Raw genomic sequence first — 18,830 nt, forward strand, 5'->3', positions numbered from 1 at the left:
TCCCTGGGGGCTGAGAACCTGAAGCAGCTGGGGCAGAGTCTGCGGGAAGGACAGGGGGACGCTTCCTTTCCTGTGGAGCCCCCCAGCTGACTTCATAGGCTCATAGGCGGTTTGTCCTGGCCCCGTTTCTCTGTGGGTAGCCAACAGGCTTGAAATGAAAGCAAAGGTTAGTGGAGGTGAGTAGCAACTGGAGATGAAAACTTGGTTGTCAGATGCCCCGGCAGCCAGAGCAAATGCTGTTAAGCACTTACTGGCTGTAGTTCTCTTTAAAAAATGTGGGGTTTGTTTTGTTTTGTTTTCACTTTTTTTCTTAACCCAAAATGTTTCTTGCTCATGTGCTCACCTCCCTCCCTCAGCCAGAACCCCCACCACCACACACACACTGCCTCTGGCACTAGAGTTCAGATAGGGATCTTGAGCAGCACCCCTTTCCCATACCCCCACCCACACCCCTGTTTTCAGCAGCTTCCTTTCTCAGCCTTGCAAGTTGTCAGAGGGCTCCATTGCTCAACGAATTAAAAAAAAAAAAAAAGACAAAAGAAAACCGACTCGGAGATTTTCAGGTGCAAAACGGAAGCCTCGTTTGACATTTTTCAGAATGATTGTGGCTCACTCTCTTCTTCCATCGTGATGGGAAAAACAGTTCAGGTACTCTGGCTCGCACGACCCAGGTGAGCCCTCGGGACTCTACTGTTCTTTCTTCTCTTTCCCTGTCTCTTCGCAGTTGTCTTGCTCATCCTCCTGGACCAGGAATTCCTCAGGGGGCCACCGGAGCTCCCCGCTCTCCACCTCCCCCTCTGTGGGTTCCACCACGATGGAGGGCAGCCGGTCCTTCAGTTTGCAGCATCGGTCAAAGTCCGATGGGTCGGGAAAGATCTGAAATTTTAAAGAGCAAAACAGACATCGGGTCACATATGTATCTGAAAAGAGAAGCTTGGCTCTTTCCTTACATACACACACACACACACACACAGAGAGACAGAGAGAGAGAGAGAGAGACAGAGAGAGACAGACAGAGAGAGAGCGCACTGGCCATCTTCCAAGGATTATGTTCTGCCTTCTAGACACTGTGGGTGTAAGAAAGGAACCAGGGGAGTACGTTCTAGGGAAAATTATTCCAAAGCCAGACATTTCTTCTAATCCTGAAGCTAAAAATTTGTGGCCCATAAGACTGAACAAAAGGGTGGGTGTAACTCTGCTGTAGTGCTTTCCTGCTAGATAAAAGAACAGAAAATCATGTCTTCACAGTAAGGCCTCTCTTCGGAACAAGCATTTTATGCCTGCAGTCCACATCATACAACGGATGTGAAAACATCACGCTCCTGCCAGAGTAATTACCGGTGCCGAGAAGAAACAAACAACCGGGCTCTTCATCATTTCAAACTGACACAGTCAAAACCAAGTGCTCCTCATGTTCTAGTCTGACATTAACGAAGACGCAAGCTCAGGTGTGCTTGCTCCCACACTCCGGCATCACCGGCCCCTATGGATCTTATTGAAACTGTCACGTCCAAGCCAAACTCAGATCAAGGCAAGGCCTCTAGTCACAAGCTAGCTGGGAACAGAATTCTTGGAGCCTTCCCTTTTTTTCACCTGTGAGCAACCCTGGCTTCTTGCCAGTTGCACACCTGGAGGATTCGCCTCTCCTTCCAGAGTCCCGTGAAAGAGGCACCGCTTATTAATGCCCACTATGGGTTCTGTCCAGTGCCGACCGAAACACTGAGCCAGGCTATAAAACTAAGAGCCAAGCTTGGCTTCCCTTTGCAATACTGCCCTGTGACTCCAGCTGACCCAATTCTCTGCCCAGTAGCTAAGCACTTAATCCTCTGGCCTGCTGGTCCCTTGCCATTCATAACCCTCAGTGACACACCCAAAGAGAGAGGAGCTTTGGCCTGGGAAATCTGGGGCTCACCAGATCACTGATACTTGGCACCTTCAAGGTCATCTCCTCCCTCCCTCCTCTGTCTGACAGACAGGAAACCCAGGCCCCTAGGGGAAAAGGAGTCTTCACTGAAGGTCACACAGTCTGTTTGCATCGAACTCAAGTGGATGGAAAGAGATATTTGGAGTTTGGAAAAATGCAGGGAAGCTGCTGGCTTTTGCTGTATGAAGAGATACTTAGGCCGCCTCCCCAGTTCTGCAGAACTCCTGGAGTGTCTGATCTCCCTACACACACTCAGATCCTGTCACAGGCCACGTGGGCCTTCTGAGAATCGCAGGCCTCACAAAGCGTCTCAATCCCCTCAGACCAGTGATTATTAACCATTTATCCAATAAAGGCCTATTGCTTGGGATTAAACCTTAAGCCAGCGGCAGGAACACGCATCATTAAAGACTTAAAAGGGCTCGTAAAAAGTATCCTAATAGCAGCCAGAAGGAAAACAAACCAGGGAGAGGCTGGACCCACGCAGTTCAGGTAGGAAAGCTGACCACCGGCTCCTGTTAAGCCACCCACTCAGATGTTTGCCCTTGGACTTTGCGGAGCATTCACAACGACAAGTGTGGGTGGAGAGCAGGTCAGCTAGGCTTTGACTGGGGGGGGGGTGTTGCTCACTTCTATGGAGCTGAGCCCATCCTGGGGGGTGAGGCCATTAGGACCCTTCCAAGCATGAGCTCTGTGGGGGGATGTAGGCACTTTCCAGTGAGCGGAAAGCAGGCTTCGTTTTGCAAAGCTCTACCGATATCTGTGCCTTCACGGAGACATCACTGCCAGCTTAGGCAAGAGCCTGGGACTCTGAAGGCCACAAGGCCAAACCAGGATTCAAAGCTCATCCTTAAGTAGGATACACCTGGGTCCATCTTATCACTTCAGATTTCCAGAGGGAAAGGTGAGCGAAGCAAGTCAGACTCAGATTCCTACTATCCCATTGGCTGAGGAAGGCTCCAGTTCATGGACAGGGATGACTGTCCAATAAACAGAAGCCCCAAGTTTTCCCAGTCTAGACTCTCATCCTTCTGGACCTGAGATGCAGCTGTGGGAGCTAAAAGGAAGCCTCTGGACCAACCTTCTACCTTCCACAGGACAGCTTGTGGCATGGCCGGGAGACGTGAGAACCCTGATTCTAACGATCACTCAAGACACCGAATAACAGAAAGGACTAGAGGCAGCCCGGGCAGCAGCAGAACAGCAGATCCTACTACAAGCTGGAAGGGTGATGTTGATAATGGAGGAGGCCGTTGCTGAGCAGGACCTCTGTCTTCATAAGGACGGTATGAAGTAGGTAGTGGTAGACCCCTAGAGCTAGAAGTGCAGGCCACATTCCTAGAAATCAGATAACTACAGGACTTGAGTAAAGAACCCCTTTGAGGATACTGGGTTGAGCCACGGGATCTGGATCCTTATTATAGACCCTTGTCATCAGCTGCGTGACCCCTTCCAGGTCCTCTCAAGCTCCCACCTCAATTTCTCCTCCAGAGAAATGAAGTGGCCTTCTCATCACACTTGGTGGGTCCAAGGTAATAAATACAGAAGTGATACAATTCTTGGAAGACCGAAGCAAAACTCAAATCCTAATGCCTTCTTTGCAATGATTTCCACAGGTCTAGAGTTGGTATCTACTCCCGAGCGTGAAGCAACACGACGAACACAGTCATGAAAATAATAACAATCAATGCTTTTCACAGCAAGAGCTCCACAGTCAGGTCCATAAGTCCTTGTGGGGGTGATCCGAGCATCCCACAGCCGACATTACAGTAGTTGCTAAAGGCTTCTGCACTGTGAGCTCCTCGAAGCAAGAAACGTTAAAAGGGGTGTGTGTGTGTGTGTGTGTGTGTGTGTGTGTGTGTGTGTGTGTGTTGGTTTGGTTTTGCTTTTGTGAGAGAGTGTTTCTCTGTGTAGTTTCAGAGCCTGTCCTGTCTGTAGACCAGCCTGGCCTCGAACTCCCAGAGACCTGCCTGCTTCTGCCTGTGTGTACTACCACTGGCCAGGCTCAGGAAAAAAAAAATATTTTCACAAAGCTTGTATTTGTAAAAATCACTCTCATAATTACTCTAACTCTGCCATCAGAGATTTTGTTTTATTATCAGATCACACAAATTTGTGCCTCTAGAAACTATATCTCTCTCCAAAACTAAGCAACCACAAAAAACACATCCTGCACCAGAACAGCTTCGGGAAAAGACAGAAAGCCTTGCAGAGTGTTTCTGAGCCTTTTGCCAGCACAATCTTATCTCCGACAGCTGCTTAAGAGGCTGACCCTGAGGAGGTCAGCATTTTTCCACTAAGTCATGGTTTTTAATCATCTAGGCAGCAGAAAAATGAGAGGTCACACCTACAATTTGATGGGGTGGGGAAGGCAATGGAAAAAAGAAGAAAAAGAAAGAATTCTCGTTCAATTTGCCAAGCACATGACAGGTACGGCTGGGGCAGCAGGCGAACAGCGTCCTGCACACTGGGCTGCCTGGCAGAACCTGGAAGAGAACAAAAGAAATGCCCCTGTTCCAGAAACTTCAAGTCCAAAGTGCCCTGTCTTCTCTCTGGGAGGAAAACAAACAAACAACTGGAAAAATCCCCCTACAGTCAACGCTCTTCAGAAAGAGATATGGGAGGCACCTACCCTCACCCACAACAGGACTAATCTAGAGGCATCCAGATGCCAACTGCACTTTCTTCAGCTCTATCCCTTCCTGTTTCTGCCACCACTGCCCTCCACAACCAGCTGTCACCTGGAGATGCCCAGGAGAACGGCAGGAACAGAATAGGTGAGCACCAAGTTCCCACCTACACAGACGGAATGGAATCTTGTCAGTCACCCATACACCAAGAACATCTTGAGTCCCATATGCACGTGAATTTCACGGAGGACACCTCTGCAGAGGTACCCCTTGCCAGGTGCCCCCTCTTCACAATGGGTCCCTGCACTTTGAGAACGGGAGAAGGTTCAACCGCACTGAAAAGCAAAGGAAGCTTTAGGATGTCCCAGGACGTGGTCTTGGTAATGTAGACGCCAGCAGACTGGCATGTCTGGCTGTGAAAGCTGTGGAGTCCAAAAGGATGCTCTGCTATAATGAAAATGCTTTCCGTGCTGCTCGGTCCAGTGTTCACTAGTCACGGGCGGCTAAATGAGCCCTGAAAGGTGGCCAGATTTTACATGTGACTCACATAAACACAAATTTAATAAAAATTCAAACAGCAACTGTGCTCCAGCTACCTAACTATGAGGACAATGAAAACAGGGTTTTAAGGAAGACTGGGGCTGCTGGATTGGCTGACCAATACTAGTGGCCTCGGAGCTGAGAACTTTGGGGCTGTGGCCAGGTTTCTAGAGACCACGAACTCATCAGGAGCCTTTTGCTGGGGCGAGAGAGTTGCTGGTGAGCCAGCTCCCATTTCACGAACAGAGAGGAACTGAAAGACAAAACTAGGCCTCCAAAGGCCCCAAATTTGGAGGCCTAGCTATCAGCTGTCTGCCTTTAAGCCAGGTGACCTAAACCTAGCTGCCTCTGGGGTGGGGATAAGAAAGAGTCGCCTGGCACCTACTATGGAAAATGTGAGCAAGTCTCGTCTTTGTGGCCCTTCCCTGTCGATGCACTGCATGGCCATCATCTCGACAAACAAGATGATCTGGCCACAGAGAGGGTGGAGAGCTCAGCAAGGAGCTGGGAGATGCTAATGGGGAAAGCAGACACCAGCAGGTGGGGTGGATGAAAGGTGCCTAGCTGGACACAAAGGACTAATTACCAGCTATGCAAGCTGAGACATGGGCAGCCCCAGATACCCTGCTCCTCTTTGCTGGGGAGGAGCAGAGGGCAGAAGAAGCTGGGGTGGGGAGGAAGGCAGAAAGCCTGGGAGAAATAGTCAGGCTAAGTCCCCAAGGCACTGTGCACAAAACCACACAGTAACCCTTCACCCTCTCCATTTGCAGAGAGCAACAAAGAACCAATCCCAAGCCAACTATGGAAAAGAATCACTGTTCTTCAGGTGGACCAGGGGTTCAAAAAGTTTGGCTTTTACCCGGCCCCTAACTCTTAATATCTCTGTGACTTTGATTGGGTCCCTCTAGTTCCTCTGAGTCCCTTGAATAAAGAGAGGAAGTGGTTTGCATTCCTCAGGATTACCAGGGTTGGTGCAGGGTCCTGTTGCACAGCCAGCTCCTTCCTCTCTCCCCTCTATAAATTTGGATGTCTACTAATGCTGATCTTATGGGGCTTAAGAGAGCATCAAACCTGGGTATGTGTGAACACGCTGGGGAAACTCTTAACTCTAGCATTGCTAATGCTTGCCCTTAGTAAGTAGAGCAAGGGTCCCCCAGGAGCATTCCGAGCAAGGGCCTGGAAAGCCAACAACTGTAGCTTGGGACAGGAGCAAATGTACTACACTCCAGGTTTGTACTCAAAAATCTCAGACCAGGCTCTTTTGAGAAAGACCTGTGATGACACTGCCTCTCTCCCAGAGCCTCTGGCTTCCCCATGACATGGATTAGGACAGCTGGAATGGAAACCACTCTCTTGACCAAACCCTTCTCTCTCCATGGAAGCCCTGGAAAGCCCCCGGCCCTCCTCCCTGGGTCTACTCCAGGGGTCTTCACCCATAAAAGTCAGATACCTCCTGAACCCTAGATTCCCAAAGCCTGGAATTCTTAGTTTTCCTAGAGAACAACCATGGATTTGCCTCGTGTGTTTATTCCTTCTTAGGAGGGGCTGGTCTTGCCCAGCATCTTGCTGGAATAAATGAGCTGCAGCTAATTCAGATGAACAACATACCCTGCTCTTTGGTCCTTAAGCTATGTATCATGGCAAGAACTATAGTCTTTGAAATCTGACCTCCGGCTATCTTATCATGTTGTTAGCACTATTATCATCTTATTGGCTTTTGAATGTAGCAAGTGACCGGGGAACACACAGGGATTTTCAGGGTCATAGGGTTACAGAGGGGGTTCTGGGAAACCTAACTGTTATTCAGTTTTGTAATTCCCACCTCACATCTCAACTTTTCTCTGAAAACAAGGCTACAGGACATCTCCCTTACCCCTCTCTGTTCTTCCCTGGTGCTCCCAATCCTTCAGGGCACTTGAGCAGACACTTGCCTTTAGAACAACCCTGAACCTCCTTCCTTTGGATCAAAGATGCTTAAGTGCCTAAGCCTTGAAACTGGAAGGAAAAAAAGGAAATCCTTGGGATAAACACCATCTTTCATAAACATCTCTAAAACACACACCCATCTTCCAAGTCGGGGGTTCCAAATTCCAATTAATTAGTACTAATAGCTCCTGATAATGCTGGACCCAGAAACCTATTAGAGAATTTCCACAAAGTTCTCTGTGGCGTAGATGACTTCAAATATTTATATCTTATCAAATGTGTGTATTATCATTACCCCTTGAAAGAAGATGACCTCCTGCCCAATCTTCCCAGTTCCTATCCCCCACCTCCTCCGTCAGCACAACGCATATGTCCCATGACTACGTCTCTTTTCTCAGAAAGTCCAGACTGGCCCAGCTGCCATCTCAACCATCCCTTCCTTCTCCATGTGAGAGACAAAAGTCTTGCGTCTTTAGCCCTGGCATCCTGGTCTGGACTATGCTTCTTAAACCCTACAGCTTTGAAATGCAGTGGAAGCTCTCTTTCAGATCTCCCGCGACAACTCTGCTATCCTGCCTCGTGACCTTTGCCGGTTTCACTCGGTACCACTTGTGCCACACAGTACCATGTCCACTTGCTTTCCTCTGCTAATGGCCCACCTTTAAGGGTACCATCCAAAGGGTACCCCCCAACAGGAACTAGCTGAGAGCCCTGCTGCTCTGCTCAGCCACACTCTATTCTGTCCAGAGAAGCTGCTTCCAAGATCCTTTCAGGGAAGAAGCACAGATGGGGAGAAAATATTTTCAATACTGTGCAGATTCCACTTGCTTTTTACCCCGTGTTGACACTTACACTAATGATATAAAAAGCCACAGTTCCTGAAACTGCTGGCACCTTCACAAGTACAGCCAGAAATTTGTACTTGCCATCACTTACCCGCTCTCACCTCACATGTTTAGAACAAAGACAAACAACAACAAAATAACAACCCTTCATGTTCTTCATACTCACCAGACACTGACTCTCAATCATGCTTCCATATTTAGGATGGTGAAACGCCAAATTAAAGTATAGCATTTCTGCCGCTTACCACAGTACCCGGGTTACCCCTAATAAAAGCTCTCATGTGGTTGAGTTGCCAGCTAAACTAGCCACTTTTCCAATGGCCACCACTGTACTTGAAAAACAACTGAAAAAACATGGACGAGTTCTCAATAATGAAAAGTGATCTGTAGTGTCCAAGGAAATGACTGATGGTATCTATCACCAATGATAAAATATAGAACTCTCAAGTGCAAATTAGAATTTTGGGAAATTTCTATCAGCTGCCAAGAGCTTGATAACTCCTAATACTTGCTAGCTTTCTGATGAGGCCAGCAGTGATATTAACAAATATGTTATTTTTTTGACATTGCACAATGCGACATTGCAATAAATTTGATATGGCACAACGAACTGTGTCACCATTTGGAAGATCTGAATAATTTATGTCCAAATGATCAGTGTAGTACACTACAAAACTGAACATGGGGAAAAGAACCGAGCAAGGTACAAGCCAGACTAATAAAATTTAATGTCAGAGCACAAAAAGTTCAGTCATAAGGTTTCATCACTAAACACATCACATTTAAGAAACTCCCACTTAGGGGCTAGAGAGAGAGCTTGGTGGTAAAGAGCACTTGGATGTTCTTCCGGAGGACCTGGATTCAATTCCCAGAAACCACATGGCAGCTCACAACTGTCTGTAACTCCAGTTCCAGGGGCCCCAACACCCATAGCAAAACACCAATGCACATAAAATAAGAATATATAATTAAGAAAAAAAAAACTATGACTTGTTGCCACACGTAATCCTAGCCCTTGAGAGTTGGTGGCAAGGAAGATTTGAAATTCAAGGTCATCTTCTGCTACTGAACAAGTTCTCCAACCTAGGGTCACGTGAGGTCTTGTCTCAAAACAATGTCAGGGGTGAAGGAGAGGGGGAAGGAGAGGAGGGGAAAGGAGAGAAGAGAATGAAAAAGGAGGGGAAGAAATGGAAAGGAAAGGAAAAAAGTGTACCAAAAACAATCTGGAAGAGATGTAAAAATATGTCTCCTATTCCTAACTGCATAATCTGTATAAGCCAGATTTTATTCATTTTCTTCAACCAATACATATTGCGACAAATTTATACTCATGGGAAGCACACATGAGAATCTCACCATCTTTCCTCTGACCAGACATAAGAGAGATTTAAAAATGTAAAAACAATGCTTTTCTTCTAAGATTTTTCTGTTTTAGAAAATAGAGTTGTATTCTAAAAAACTATTATTTATATCAACATATAATCGCTTTGTTGTTTTTCTAAATAAACTAATGAGTAAAAATTGAAAAAAATCCCTTTAATTGCTGAAACAATAAAGACATAACACACATAAACAAAAGTTCACACATTGTTTTTTCAAAGAAGTATAAACTGAAACCCAAGTTTAGAACCATTGGCCTAGAGAGAAAAAAACATTCCCAGAAAGATGGCCAGGGAAATCAAGGATGAAGACAATATATATTTTAACACTGGGAAAGAGTTGAGTAGAGCATCAAGGGTGCTTTCAAATGTGGGGGCCAGAGAGCAAAGCTTTTCAGTCCTCTGTGGAGATCTACTAGCAGGACGACTTCATGTCAGCATTTATCTGCCCAACAAAATTAAATGAGATTAATTCTTGCTGAGGCCCACAGCACAGACAACACAAACCTGAAAATAGAGGACCATTGTCCAGATGTCCTTAACTCCTCCGAGCTGAGGGGGTCTGAGCTCTGTGTTCCTAGTGGTGCCCAAAGGACCCCTTGGGTATCCCAATGCCATGTGACTTCAAAGGAGGATTCATGTCCAGATAAGTAGTCCAATGTCAAATTTACCCCTCGTCCAGATGCTGCAGAACCACAGTTCCTATCCTGGGAGGGAGGGGTAAGAGGGTGTGGGGGTATGTACACCTCTTTGTTGACATAATCACTGGAAGAATTTTGAACAACTGCACCTCCGCTTCCACGCCCAAACACTCCCACTAGATCATAAATGCTAACGCATTAAACCAGGATGTACACACCACTCTTTTAACTCGTCTCAGGGTTAGGCTCAGCACAGCAGTGCAGGCTTATACGTGCAGCACTCAGAAAGCTGAGGCAAGGGGGATTATCAAGAGTTCAAAGCTAACCTGAGCTTTGTACCGAGCCACAGCCCAGTATGTCTGGGCTGCATAGTGAGATGAGACCTTGCCATCAAACAAAACAAAATAGACAAGCAAAAACAAACAGAAAACAAAACTATACTCAAGTGTATTATGAGAACTATAGCAATCTGATATCAACCATTTTCTACTAAAATACTTATTAGTAAGCTCCAGAGTCAACCTTATAATAACCCTTTTTCTATTTGAGACTGGATTTCTAGTCAGTTTCTAAATGGGATTTACTCTTGTTTTGTTTTACTTTTTACATTAGACAGTGTTTCATGTATGTAGCCCAGGCTAGCCTGGACTCACAGTGTACCCTAGGCTTGCCTCCAACTCATGACCTTCCTGCCACATTCTTGTATGAGCTAAGATTACAGCCCTGCACCACCACACCCGACTGGATATTTTCTTAATATCTTTTGATGTTTTCAAGGCTTTAGCCACTGGGTTTTGCATACTTCCCCTCAACAAAAGATCTATTATGCATATAGGTTGACATTTTAAAAAGTCCAGTGACCTTAAGGTTTTAAAAATTCAAGTTTTCTATATTGGCTTGATGTGGCTATTAGTCTCCAACCACTCAATAAACATATCACAAGTAATTATTGAATACAGAGGTTAATTTTTATTGGATAAGTTTCTCACTGTGAAGTGAGGGGACTACCTGGACACATTGTTTTGAATGGTCCATTTCTCTAATGCCCTGAAAATTTCTAGCCCATGGCTCCCTTGTAAAGAGACAGACAGACAATCTGGACAGAAAGGTGGGGAAAGGCAGCCAGTAAAGATTCCCTCAGAACGGTAATTCGTACAAAGCCACCGAAGGAAGCTAAAGGTGAGGGCGTAGATTTCCTTAGACCCCCTCCCCGTTTTTCATGTTCCCTGGAGAGTTTCTGCGGGCCCTTGGGGCAGCTGCCTTTCTGTCTTATTACTTTATAAGATACGAAGTGGTCATACAGGGCATCATTGAGAAGTGGTTTGGCGTGAACCCCTCTAACACTAAAGTGCGGGGGGAAACAGCCAGGAAGCACCTGGAGGCAGTGAATCATATTTCAGGGGGGTAACTAACAAAGGAAGACAGAAACCATAACTGAGCAGACAGTGTCATAGTGCTTCTGCCAAAGAGGATGCTCTACTTCTGAAGGAAACAAATTCCTTTACGGTCAGTTCCAGTGAGGGCCGGTTCCAGTGAGGGCCTGTAGTCAACTGTTTTACTCTTTAGACTTTTGGGGGGAACCTGCCACCCAGCTCCCAAATAAATCACACAAGGAGGCTTATTCTTAGTCATGAATGCCTGGCTTTAGCTGGGCTTGTTTCTTGCCAGCTTTTCTTAACTTAAATTACTCCATCTATCTTTGGCCTTGGGCTTATATCTTTCTCTACTCCTGCATACCTTTGCTTTCCTTCTTGCTCCGTGTCTGGCTGTGCAGCTGCGTAGCTGGACAGTCCTCCTTTCTCTCTCATTCTCCTATCCCTTCTCTCCCAGATTTCTCCTCATATTTATCCTTTCTGCCTGCCAGCCTCGCCTATTCCTCCCTCCTGCCTCGCCACTGGCCCTTCAACTCTATTAGTCCATCAGGTGTTTTAGACAGGCACAGTAACACAGCTTCACAGAATTAAACAAATGCAACATAAACAAAAGTAACACACCTTAGAATAATATTCCCCAACAATGACCCCCTAAAGAGCCATTGCAGAATTTCCCACTCAGGGGAGCAAGTGTCTGCCAGCCTCCCATCAACACCTCGTTTTTCTGTTATATCCGTGTAAGTGTCATGCTCCTGTTTTACTCGCTTGTTTAAAATATACTTGCTTAAAAATCAAACACTATTACCACAGAAATAGAGAACTAGTGTGTGCCGTAGGCAGCGCCATGGAAAGCACTGACGATTTCATAAACCAACAGGAGCACTGGACCCTACTTGAACACTGGCCTACTTTGCTTATATGCATGAGAAGCCTTGCAAACTTGCTGGGTAGATGGAAAGCGCCCATTAAATTTAGATCTACTTCTAAGCATTGTCTATTCTAACATCCAGAGAAGCAAAGTTTTGTTAACCAAGAACTTGCCATGAGACAAACCCAGAGACCCCAAAATGGTTCTTAACACTAAGGATGCCTTTGGCCAAACTTCGTGGGTCTGTACGATTGCACTGGTCTTTCAAGGTTACATGGTGCTTCGTTGTCACTAGGGGAATCTGGTAGTTTGAACATTATGGGTCCCCATGAGCTCATAGAGAGTGGCACTGTTAGAAAGTATGGCTTTGTTGGAGGACGTGTCACTGTGGGGTGGGTCTCATATATGCTCAAGTCATGCCCAGTGAAGCAGTCAACTTCCTGTCGTCTTCTAATCAAGATGTAGCCAGCAACTTGTCTGTCTCTATGCTGCTATGTTCCCTGCTGTGATGATAATCGACTGAACCTCTAAACTGGAAGATGCCACCTCAGTTAAACATTTTCCTTTATAAGACTTGCCATGGTCATGGCTCTCTTCACAGCCATAGAAATCCTAACTAAGAACAATGACTAGCCTGTACAATCTAGAAAATATCTCTTGTGTTAGCTGTGGGTCAAGAATATGATTACTAGCTATTTTTCCAATGCTGGCTAAATGTTAGCTAAGCATCATTAGTTATAATGTATGTGATAAATAATTAAACTACAGGAAGATTTACAACATCAGAATATATCAAAATAATAATATGCCTTCTGCCTTCTTCTCCGGGCTCCACCATTATCCCATCTCTGTAGATGCTACAAACCAGAGATGCTGCCATTTGTTTGAACTATCAATGCTGAAAAATTACATCTTGATAAACTCATTTATACATTCTGTTCTTAAGGTGTGATATAATTAAGAGGCTTAATGTTGTTGGCTCTCTTTGGATTGGTAGTTCTTTTTCTAGGAACTTATTCCAAAGAAACAATTTTGGGTTGCACAGAGATTTACATCAAATGATGTCCCGAGCAGGAGTCATCCTAAGAACAAAAGATGCCACAGCCTAGACATCCAGCAAGAAGTGGTACGTACAGAGTGAAGTACTGTTTTACAAAGAAAGCCACGTGACAAGAACGAAGACAGCCACAGCATTAGATTAAATGGAAAAGGATTTGCCACGCATTGAAAAATGTGCACAGAAAACTGTTGAAAGTAAACACACCAAAATATTTCAATGATAGGAATGTGACTAGGTCTTGCCTCTTTGGTCTAAGTCTACTTTGCTACGGTCTACGAAGAATAAATATTATCTTTAGAATGATAACACATATACATCCATCCACAATTTTGCTCTTTGACTCAGAAATTCTACGCGTAAAACTATACTAAAGAAGTGATATAAATTATTCACTAAGGTTTATATTAAAAATTTAATGTAAACTATCACAATATAAGAGAAAAAATATGACCTAAAAATTTCAACAGTAAGACAACAGTGAAACAAATTATCATCCAATCTCATGATATAACAGCATTTCCAGGGTGTAGTGATGGATGCTTACTAGAGAGGCTGAGACAGGAGGACCGTTGAGAGTTCAAGGCTAGCCTGGGCTACATAATGAGTATAAGGCCAACCTAGGCAACTTAGCAAGAACCAATCTCAAAATCAAAAGTAAGAAAGAGTGTTGGGATGTAGTTAAACAGGAAAGCAATTGTTCAGCATGAATAAAGCCTTAGCTTTGGGCCCCAGGACCATAAAACAAAGAAAGGGAGCTAGATTATTCTGGATATAAATTGTAGTGGCACCATGATGCTGGCGACCAATGCTATTTAAAACCTCAGACCAGAATGAAGTGTAAATTTGGGGTGCATGAAGAGCTCTGGAAAAGAGAGTGGAAGGTGCAGGAGTGTTAAAAACTTATGAGCTATGCCAGGTAAATGTGTGAAAATTAGAAAAAAAAAATAAAGAAAATGAACGTTTCCTAGCAGTCACCCAATTTTGAAAAGCATAAAAATACCAAAATGCATACTTGATCAGTGAAAACAGGAAATGACTGACAAAGAGGGAAGGAAGAATTTTCCTATAACGACAACACTCTAACTGGAAAAAGAAAGCCCGCCAGCACTACCACTCTGCTCTCTCAGCTGTATGGTAGCGGGAGTGGGAGCAAGGGATCTGAAAGCGCTTATACCTGCTCTCTCTACAGGGATGGTCACGGGCAAGTATTTTATGGTCTCCAACGCAAAGGCAGAAGATGAGTTCAAGTCCTGGGGAGCCGAACACCTCAGCAACAAAGTTTGTGGTGCTCTCCTGGCTAGGTCCGTACTACTCCACATAAAAGATCTAGAGCCATTTTTCCCTTGGGCTCCCATAAAATCCCTGGCTAAGAAGCTAGCAGCCAACACAGTTTTATCTGAATGGTTGGAGGCTTCTACTATAAGGCCTAACCTAAAACAAAACAAAACCCCACAAACAGAACCAAAACAACAAAAAAACATTGCCCTAGTGCAAGATAAAAAATGAAGACAAATGGGAGGAGGTGGAAGCAACTCGCACCAGTCTCCCGGAATTCACTGCTTGGGAGAAACTCTGGGCAGAGACGGATATTGTTGCTGGGTTAGGTTTGTGTGGCTGATAGGCCAGCAGCAAGCCAAGGGTAAACTGTGGGAAGCAGGATTTGACTGGTTGACACAGATCCTTGCCGGGGCGGGAAGTGGCCAGAGGAGAGTCAGGCAGAGGCAGCCTTGCACCTAACCAGGCTGGAAAGGAAGGAAGCCCCAGCGAGCTGCAGCCCCGTGTGAATGAAATCCTGTCTTCATATCCTCTAAGGATTATTTCAAACTCAGGCCTGAAAGGTCATCTCAGGACGTTCGCCAGACACCCAGGAATAGCTCTTGGCTTCAGTCACAAGATTCACCACCCAAATGCATCCCTTTTCTTCACGATACAGTACAATCCTCCTTTCTTTCCAATGTAAGAGGCTGGACTGACTGGGAGAAAAATGCTGATCTTGTTAAAACATTTCACCGAGGATTGCCAAGGTACAGAGATAGCCTCGGCCCAGGAAAGGGAAAGAGGAAGGGCCCCATCCATCATTCAGCTCTCATTAAGCCTCTATTTGTAGGACACTGGGAACAAAGAGCACTCTAAGACATAGGCCCTGGCCCTGCAGCATGATGAACACATGGCTACTGCAAGAGGGAGGGGCGGGCCCAACACAGGCCTTTGGAGAGAAGCTCTGTGAATTCAGTGTGCAGCCGGCCGGCTGGCTGTGGAAAAAAAGACGGCTCTCTCTGCAGCCGGGCACAAATACACTGTTGTGCCCATGGGGGTAGGAAAGAAGAAGGCTCCCATGGGAACAGTTTCAGCCATCTGCAGGCCCTAATCCAGGGACTTTCCACAACAGTGAATATGACCTTTTCGTCTAGCTTCCAACATGAAAAGGACGGTGCTGGACTATTCTACAGTCTACATCTTTGCAATGCAAAGATGTGTGTCAGCTTAGCGAGAGCCAGTGTCACTCAGAGGAGACAACTCACGCTTCCAAGTCTGATAGATAGACTCCTGTGTGTCTCAGCACTGTGAGGGAAGTGGGAGGAGAAAAAGGATGTGCCCCAGTCCCAAGCATATGTCGTGTCTATAGCTGACCATCTCCTGCCACAGGCTTTTGGGATTTTAGCTTTATGTCTCTCTGGGGACAGCTGAGGCTTTTTAAAGTCCGATGGTGACTGCGGGCGGGACCTGCAGGATTCTATCTTGCATCTACTTTTTGAGTCCTTCAGTCCTTGCTACAACTAAGGCTCTGGGCCTGCAAGAAGCAAACACTAAGGGGTGCCAAGAAAGGTCAACCCACCACTGTCCTTCTCTTGACCATGGGAGATGCAGGAAGCTCTTAGCTCTCTGGATCAAAAGGAAGGCATCGGGGAGGAGGAGGGACACGGGAGCAGCAGGGTGTGTGAAGAAACTGCTCCTTCTGGTTTCCAGAATGGCCTTCTGGGAGGGAAAGCCAAAGTGCTTGCCTGAAAGATGATGTCAAAGGCAGGCATGCATGGCCAAAAGTCAGAGCAGGTGGAACACCGCACCGATGGTAACCAAAGAAGAGCCTCGGGAGGCGCTGTGGCTGCAGCTCAGGCTGGCCAGGGGCTCGGCTAGAATGTATAAGACTCTGGGTTTGCTCTCCAGCACCCCCAGAAGCAGACTTGGTCACACAGCTTGTAAGAGGAGCTGAAGCTCAAGGTCACCCTCAGCTCCACAGAAAGTTCTAGGCCAACCTGAGCTAGAGACCTTGTCTACAAATAAATAATATAACAATATAAAAATGAAAGGCGTCTAGGGCAAGATAAAGGTATCAAACCTTGGACCAGAAGCTGAGGAAGGGACAGGTTTAAATCTGAAGGTACCCAAAGCTATGTATAGACTTAAGCATGTTGATTAAAAAAAAAAAAGGATGGTTTGTGTACACTGTGCCAGGGGAAGTTAGGGGCAAGGCTAAAATGAACCCCAAGGGGGTTCCATTTAAGAACTCATAGAGAAATCATTAGAATCCTTCCCCAATAGATAGCCCTGGTCTGTTTGAGAGGAGACCCTCAAAGAAAAACCTATTCTTATACATCACATTTGTACAGTAGTGGGTCCAGTCTGCACTGGATGGCACACATTCCTATCCCATAGGCTGGTGACTGACTAGGAAACCCAGGGACGCCGCATGGGGACAGACTTTCAGCCCTTCAGGACATAAATATCCTTACGGAGACCCTCCCACATGGCTCTAAAAGCCTGCTGCCGCCTACGACCTGAGCTAAATGTACTAGGCTTTCTAGTAACCGTTTACTCACCCACCCCATGGGGTGTGATAATTCCTGCCAAATAAATGTGCCACGTGGGTTTCACTTATTTGAATGACTCTCCCGATGGATGTGAAGACAAACAAGACACGGGTTCCAGATTTCTATGCATGCTCACCAAATGGCATGAACTTGGGGCTGGCGATGTCACTCAGACGGGACAGTGCTTGCCTGACATGTATGAGATCCTGGGTTTGATCCCCAGCACTGCATAACTGTGCCTCTAATGTCAGCACTGAGAGTCGGAAGCAAGAGGATTAGGGGTTTAAAGTCACCTTTGGCTAGTCTGGGGACACATGAGACCCTGTCTCAAAATATAAAATAAAGTATTATTGATATGAATTTCTAAACAATAGAAGGGCTAACCTGTCCTTCAGAGGATAAAAAAAGATATGCATTCAGAGCCTAGATGGGTATAGGCTGGACCTATAGCTTCAGCAGGACCTTCGGAGAACACCATAGAGGTATTAAGTGGCTAGTTCCCAAATCAGGAGACCCTTCCCGTTAACACCTGCTCTGTAAGCATATAGATACCTGAGTGGGGAAAGGACAATGGCTACAGGATACAAAACTGACAGTGAAGCACCCCTGCCACTACAGACCTGCTAACGGGAAGGTAATGAGGGGCCCACATCTCGAAAACCCAGCACAGCATCAAATGAAAGTTTAAAATTCAACCCCAAGCACAGACACTGAAAAGAATGGTTATATGCAATATGGAGAACTCAGGAAAGCTTAATTCAGGGTGGGTCTGGAAGGTAGGGGAAGGACTTGAAAGCCCAGTGGGTCACTTACGTGATGACCTTGTTTCAAGGTCAAATTACAAGCCTGAGATTCTGTTTCATCTGCCAAGACAGGATTGATGTCTTCAGCCCTTACTCAGTTCCTTGGAAAAGCAGGTCTCAGTAAAAGCCACATACTATTATTATCCTCAGGAGGGAAGCCAAGAACAGAGCACTGAGTTCCCACCCTCAGCTCCAAGCAGAGCCCAAGCATACAGGGCGGCAGGCTTCAGCCAAGAGCCGGGCCCAGCCAATTCCCAGGGTGTTGGTGGGAAAGCTTTTAATCTGATGGCACCAGTTTTGTGGGGGCCCAGAGAGTACCCATCACTTGACAGTTGCCAGACCAGTTCACGGTGGAGCCCCACACTTGGCACAGACAGGCTGCCCAGGGGTATCTGAAGCTTCATAAAATTACATGTGCGAGATGGGGTTGCCCCTCAAGGCTCTCATTTTCTTTCAAAGTCCAGCCTTTGTTGATTCCCTGTTTCACGACCTCTCAGATTCTGTAAGTTCACTTCACCAGTGCCCACACATAGACTGGCCAGGCTGCATGTGTTCCAGAAATACACAGACATGCTGGTTCCCATAAGCCCCAAGCCTTGGATGTTGCATCCAGTAAGTACATCAGGTTAAACATAGAAAATGCCTCGTAAATGCTGCTTAGCCAAACACTGCAACTTTCCCCTTTTTTCTTCACCAGACAACCAAGAGCCTTTTCTGAAATCATCTTTGACAAGGGTGCTTAAGAGTTCCAGGTAAGATACTTGGACACTAGACAGTAGTCCCCACCCAGGAGACGGAGGTCGATTTTCTGGGGGCTATGGGAACTGAGCCCTCAATACAGAGGCATAAGGCAGGTCTTTGAGGGTCTTCTTCTCAGGAGACATACAGATACTACAAGAACCCGGAGACTCTTTTGTTTTTCTCCAGCCACTGCAGCCGCAACTCCGTCCTCTTTCCCCAGTATGGCAGTCCCCTCTCCATGTCATCTGTGGGAAGGCTGCATTCAGGGATGTGTAGGGTTAAGAAAATGCC

At 46.1% G+C, this 18,830-nt stretch overlaps 1 protein-coding gene across 1 annotated transcript in view; it reads right to left on the minus strand.

The window, feature by feature from the left end:
- Window positions 1-310: 310 nt before the first annotated feature.
- Window positions 311-18,830, minus strand: part of Lbh (limb bud and heart development) — a 23,252-nt gene continuing 4,732 nt past the window's right edge. Inside the window, exon 3 of the mRNA XM_005367950.2 lies at window positions 311-876. Coding sequence (XP_005368007.1) covers window positions 688-876 — 189 coding nt within the window. The 3' untranslated portion in view covers window positions 311-687. The remainder of the gene's footprint in view (window positions 877-18,830) is intronic.

This window comes from Microtus ochrogaster, unplaced genomic scaffold (assembly GCF_000317375.1).
Source record: "Microtus ochrogaster isolate Prairie Vole_2 unplaced genomic scaffold, MicOch1.0 UNK26, whole genome shotgun sequence".
Classification (NCBI taxonomy): domain Eukaryota; kingdom Metazoa; phylum Chordata; class Mammalia; order Rodentia; family Cricetidae; genus Microtus; species Microtus ochrogaster.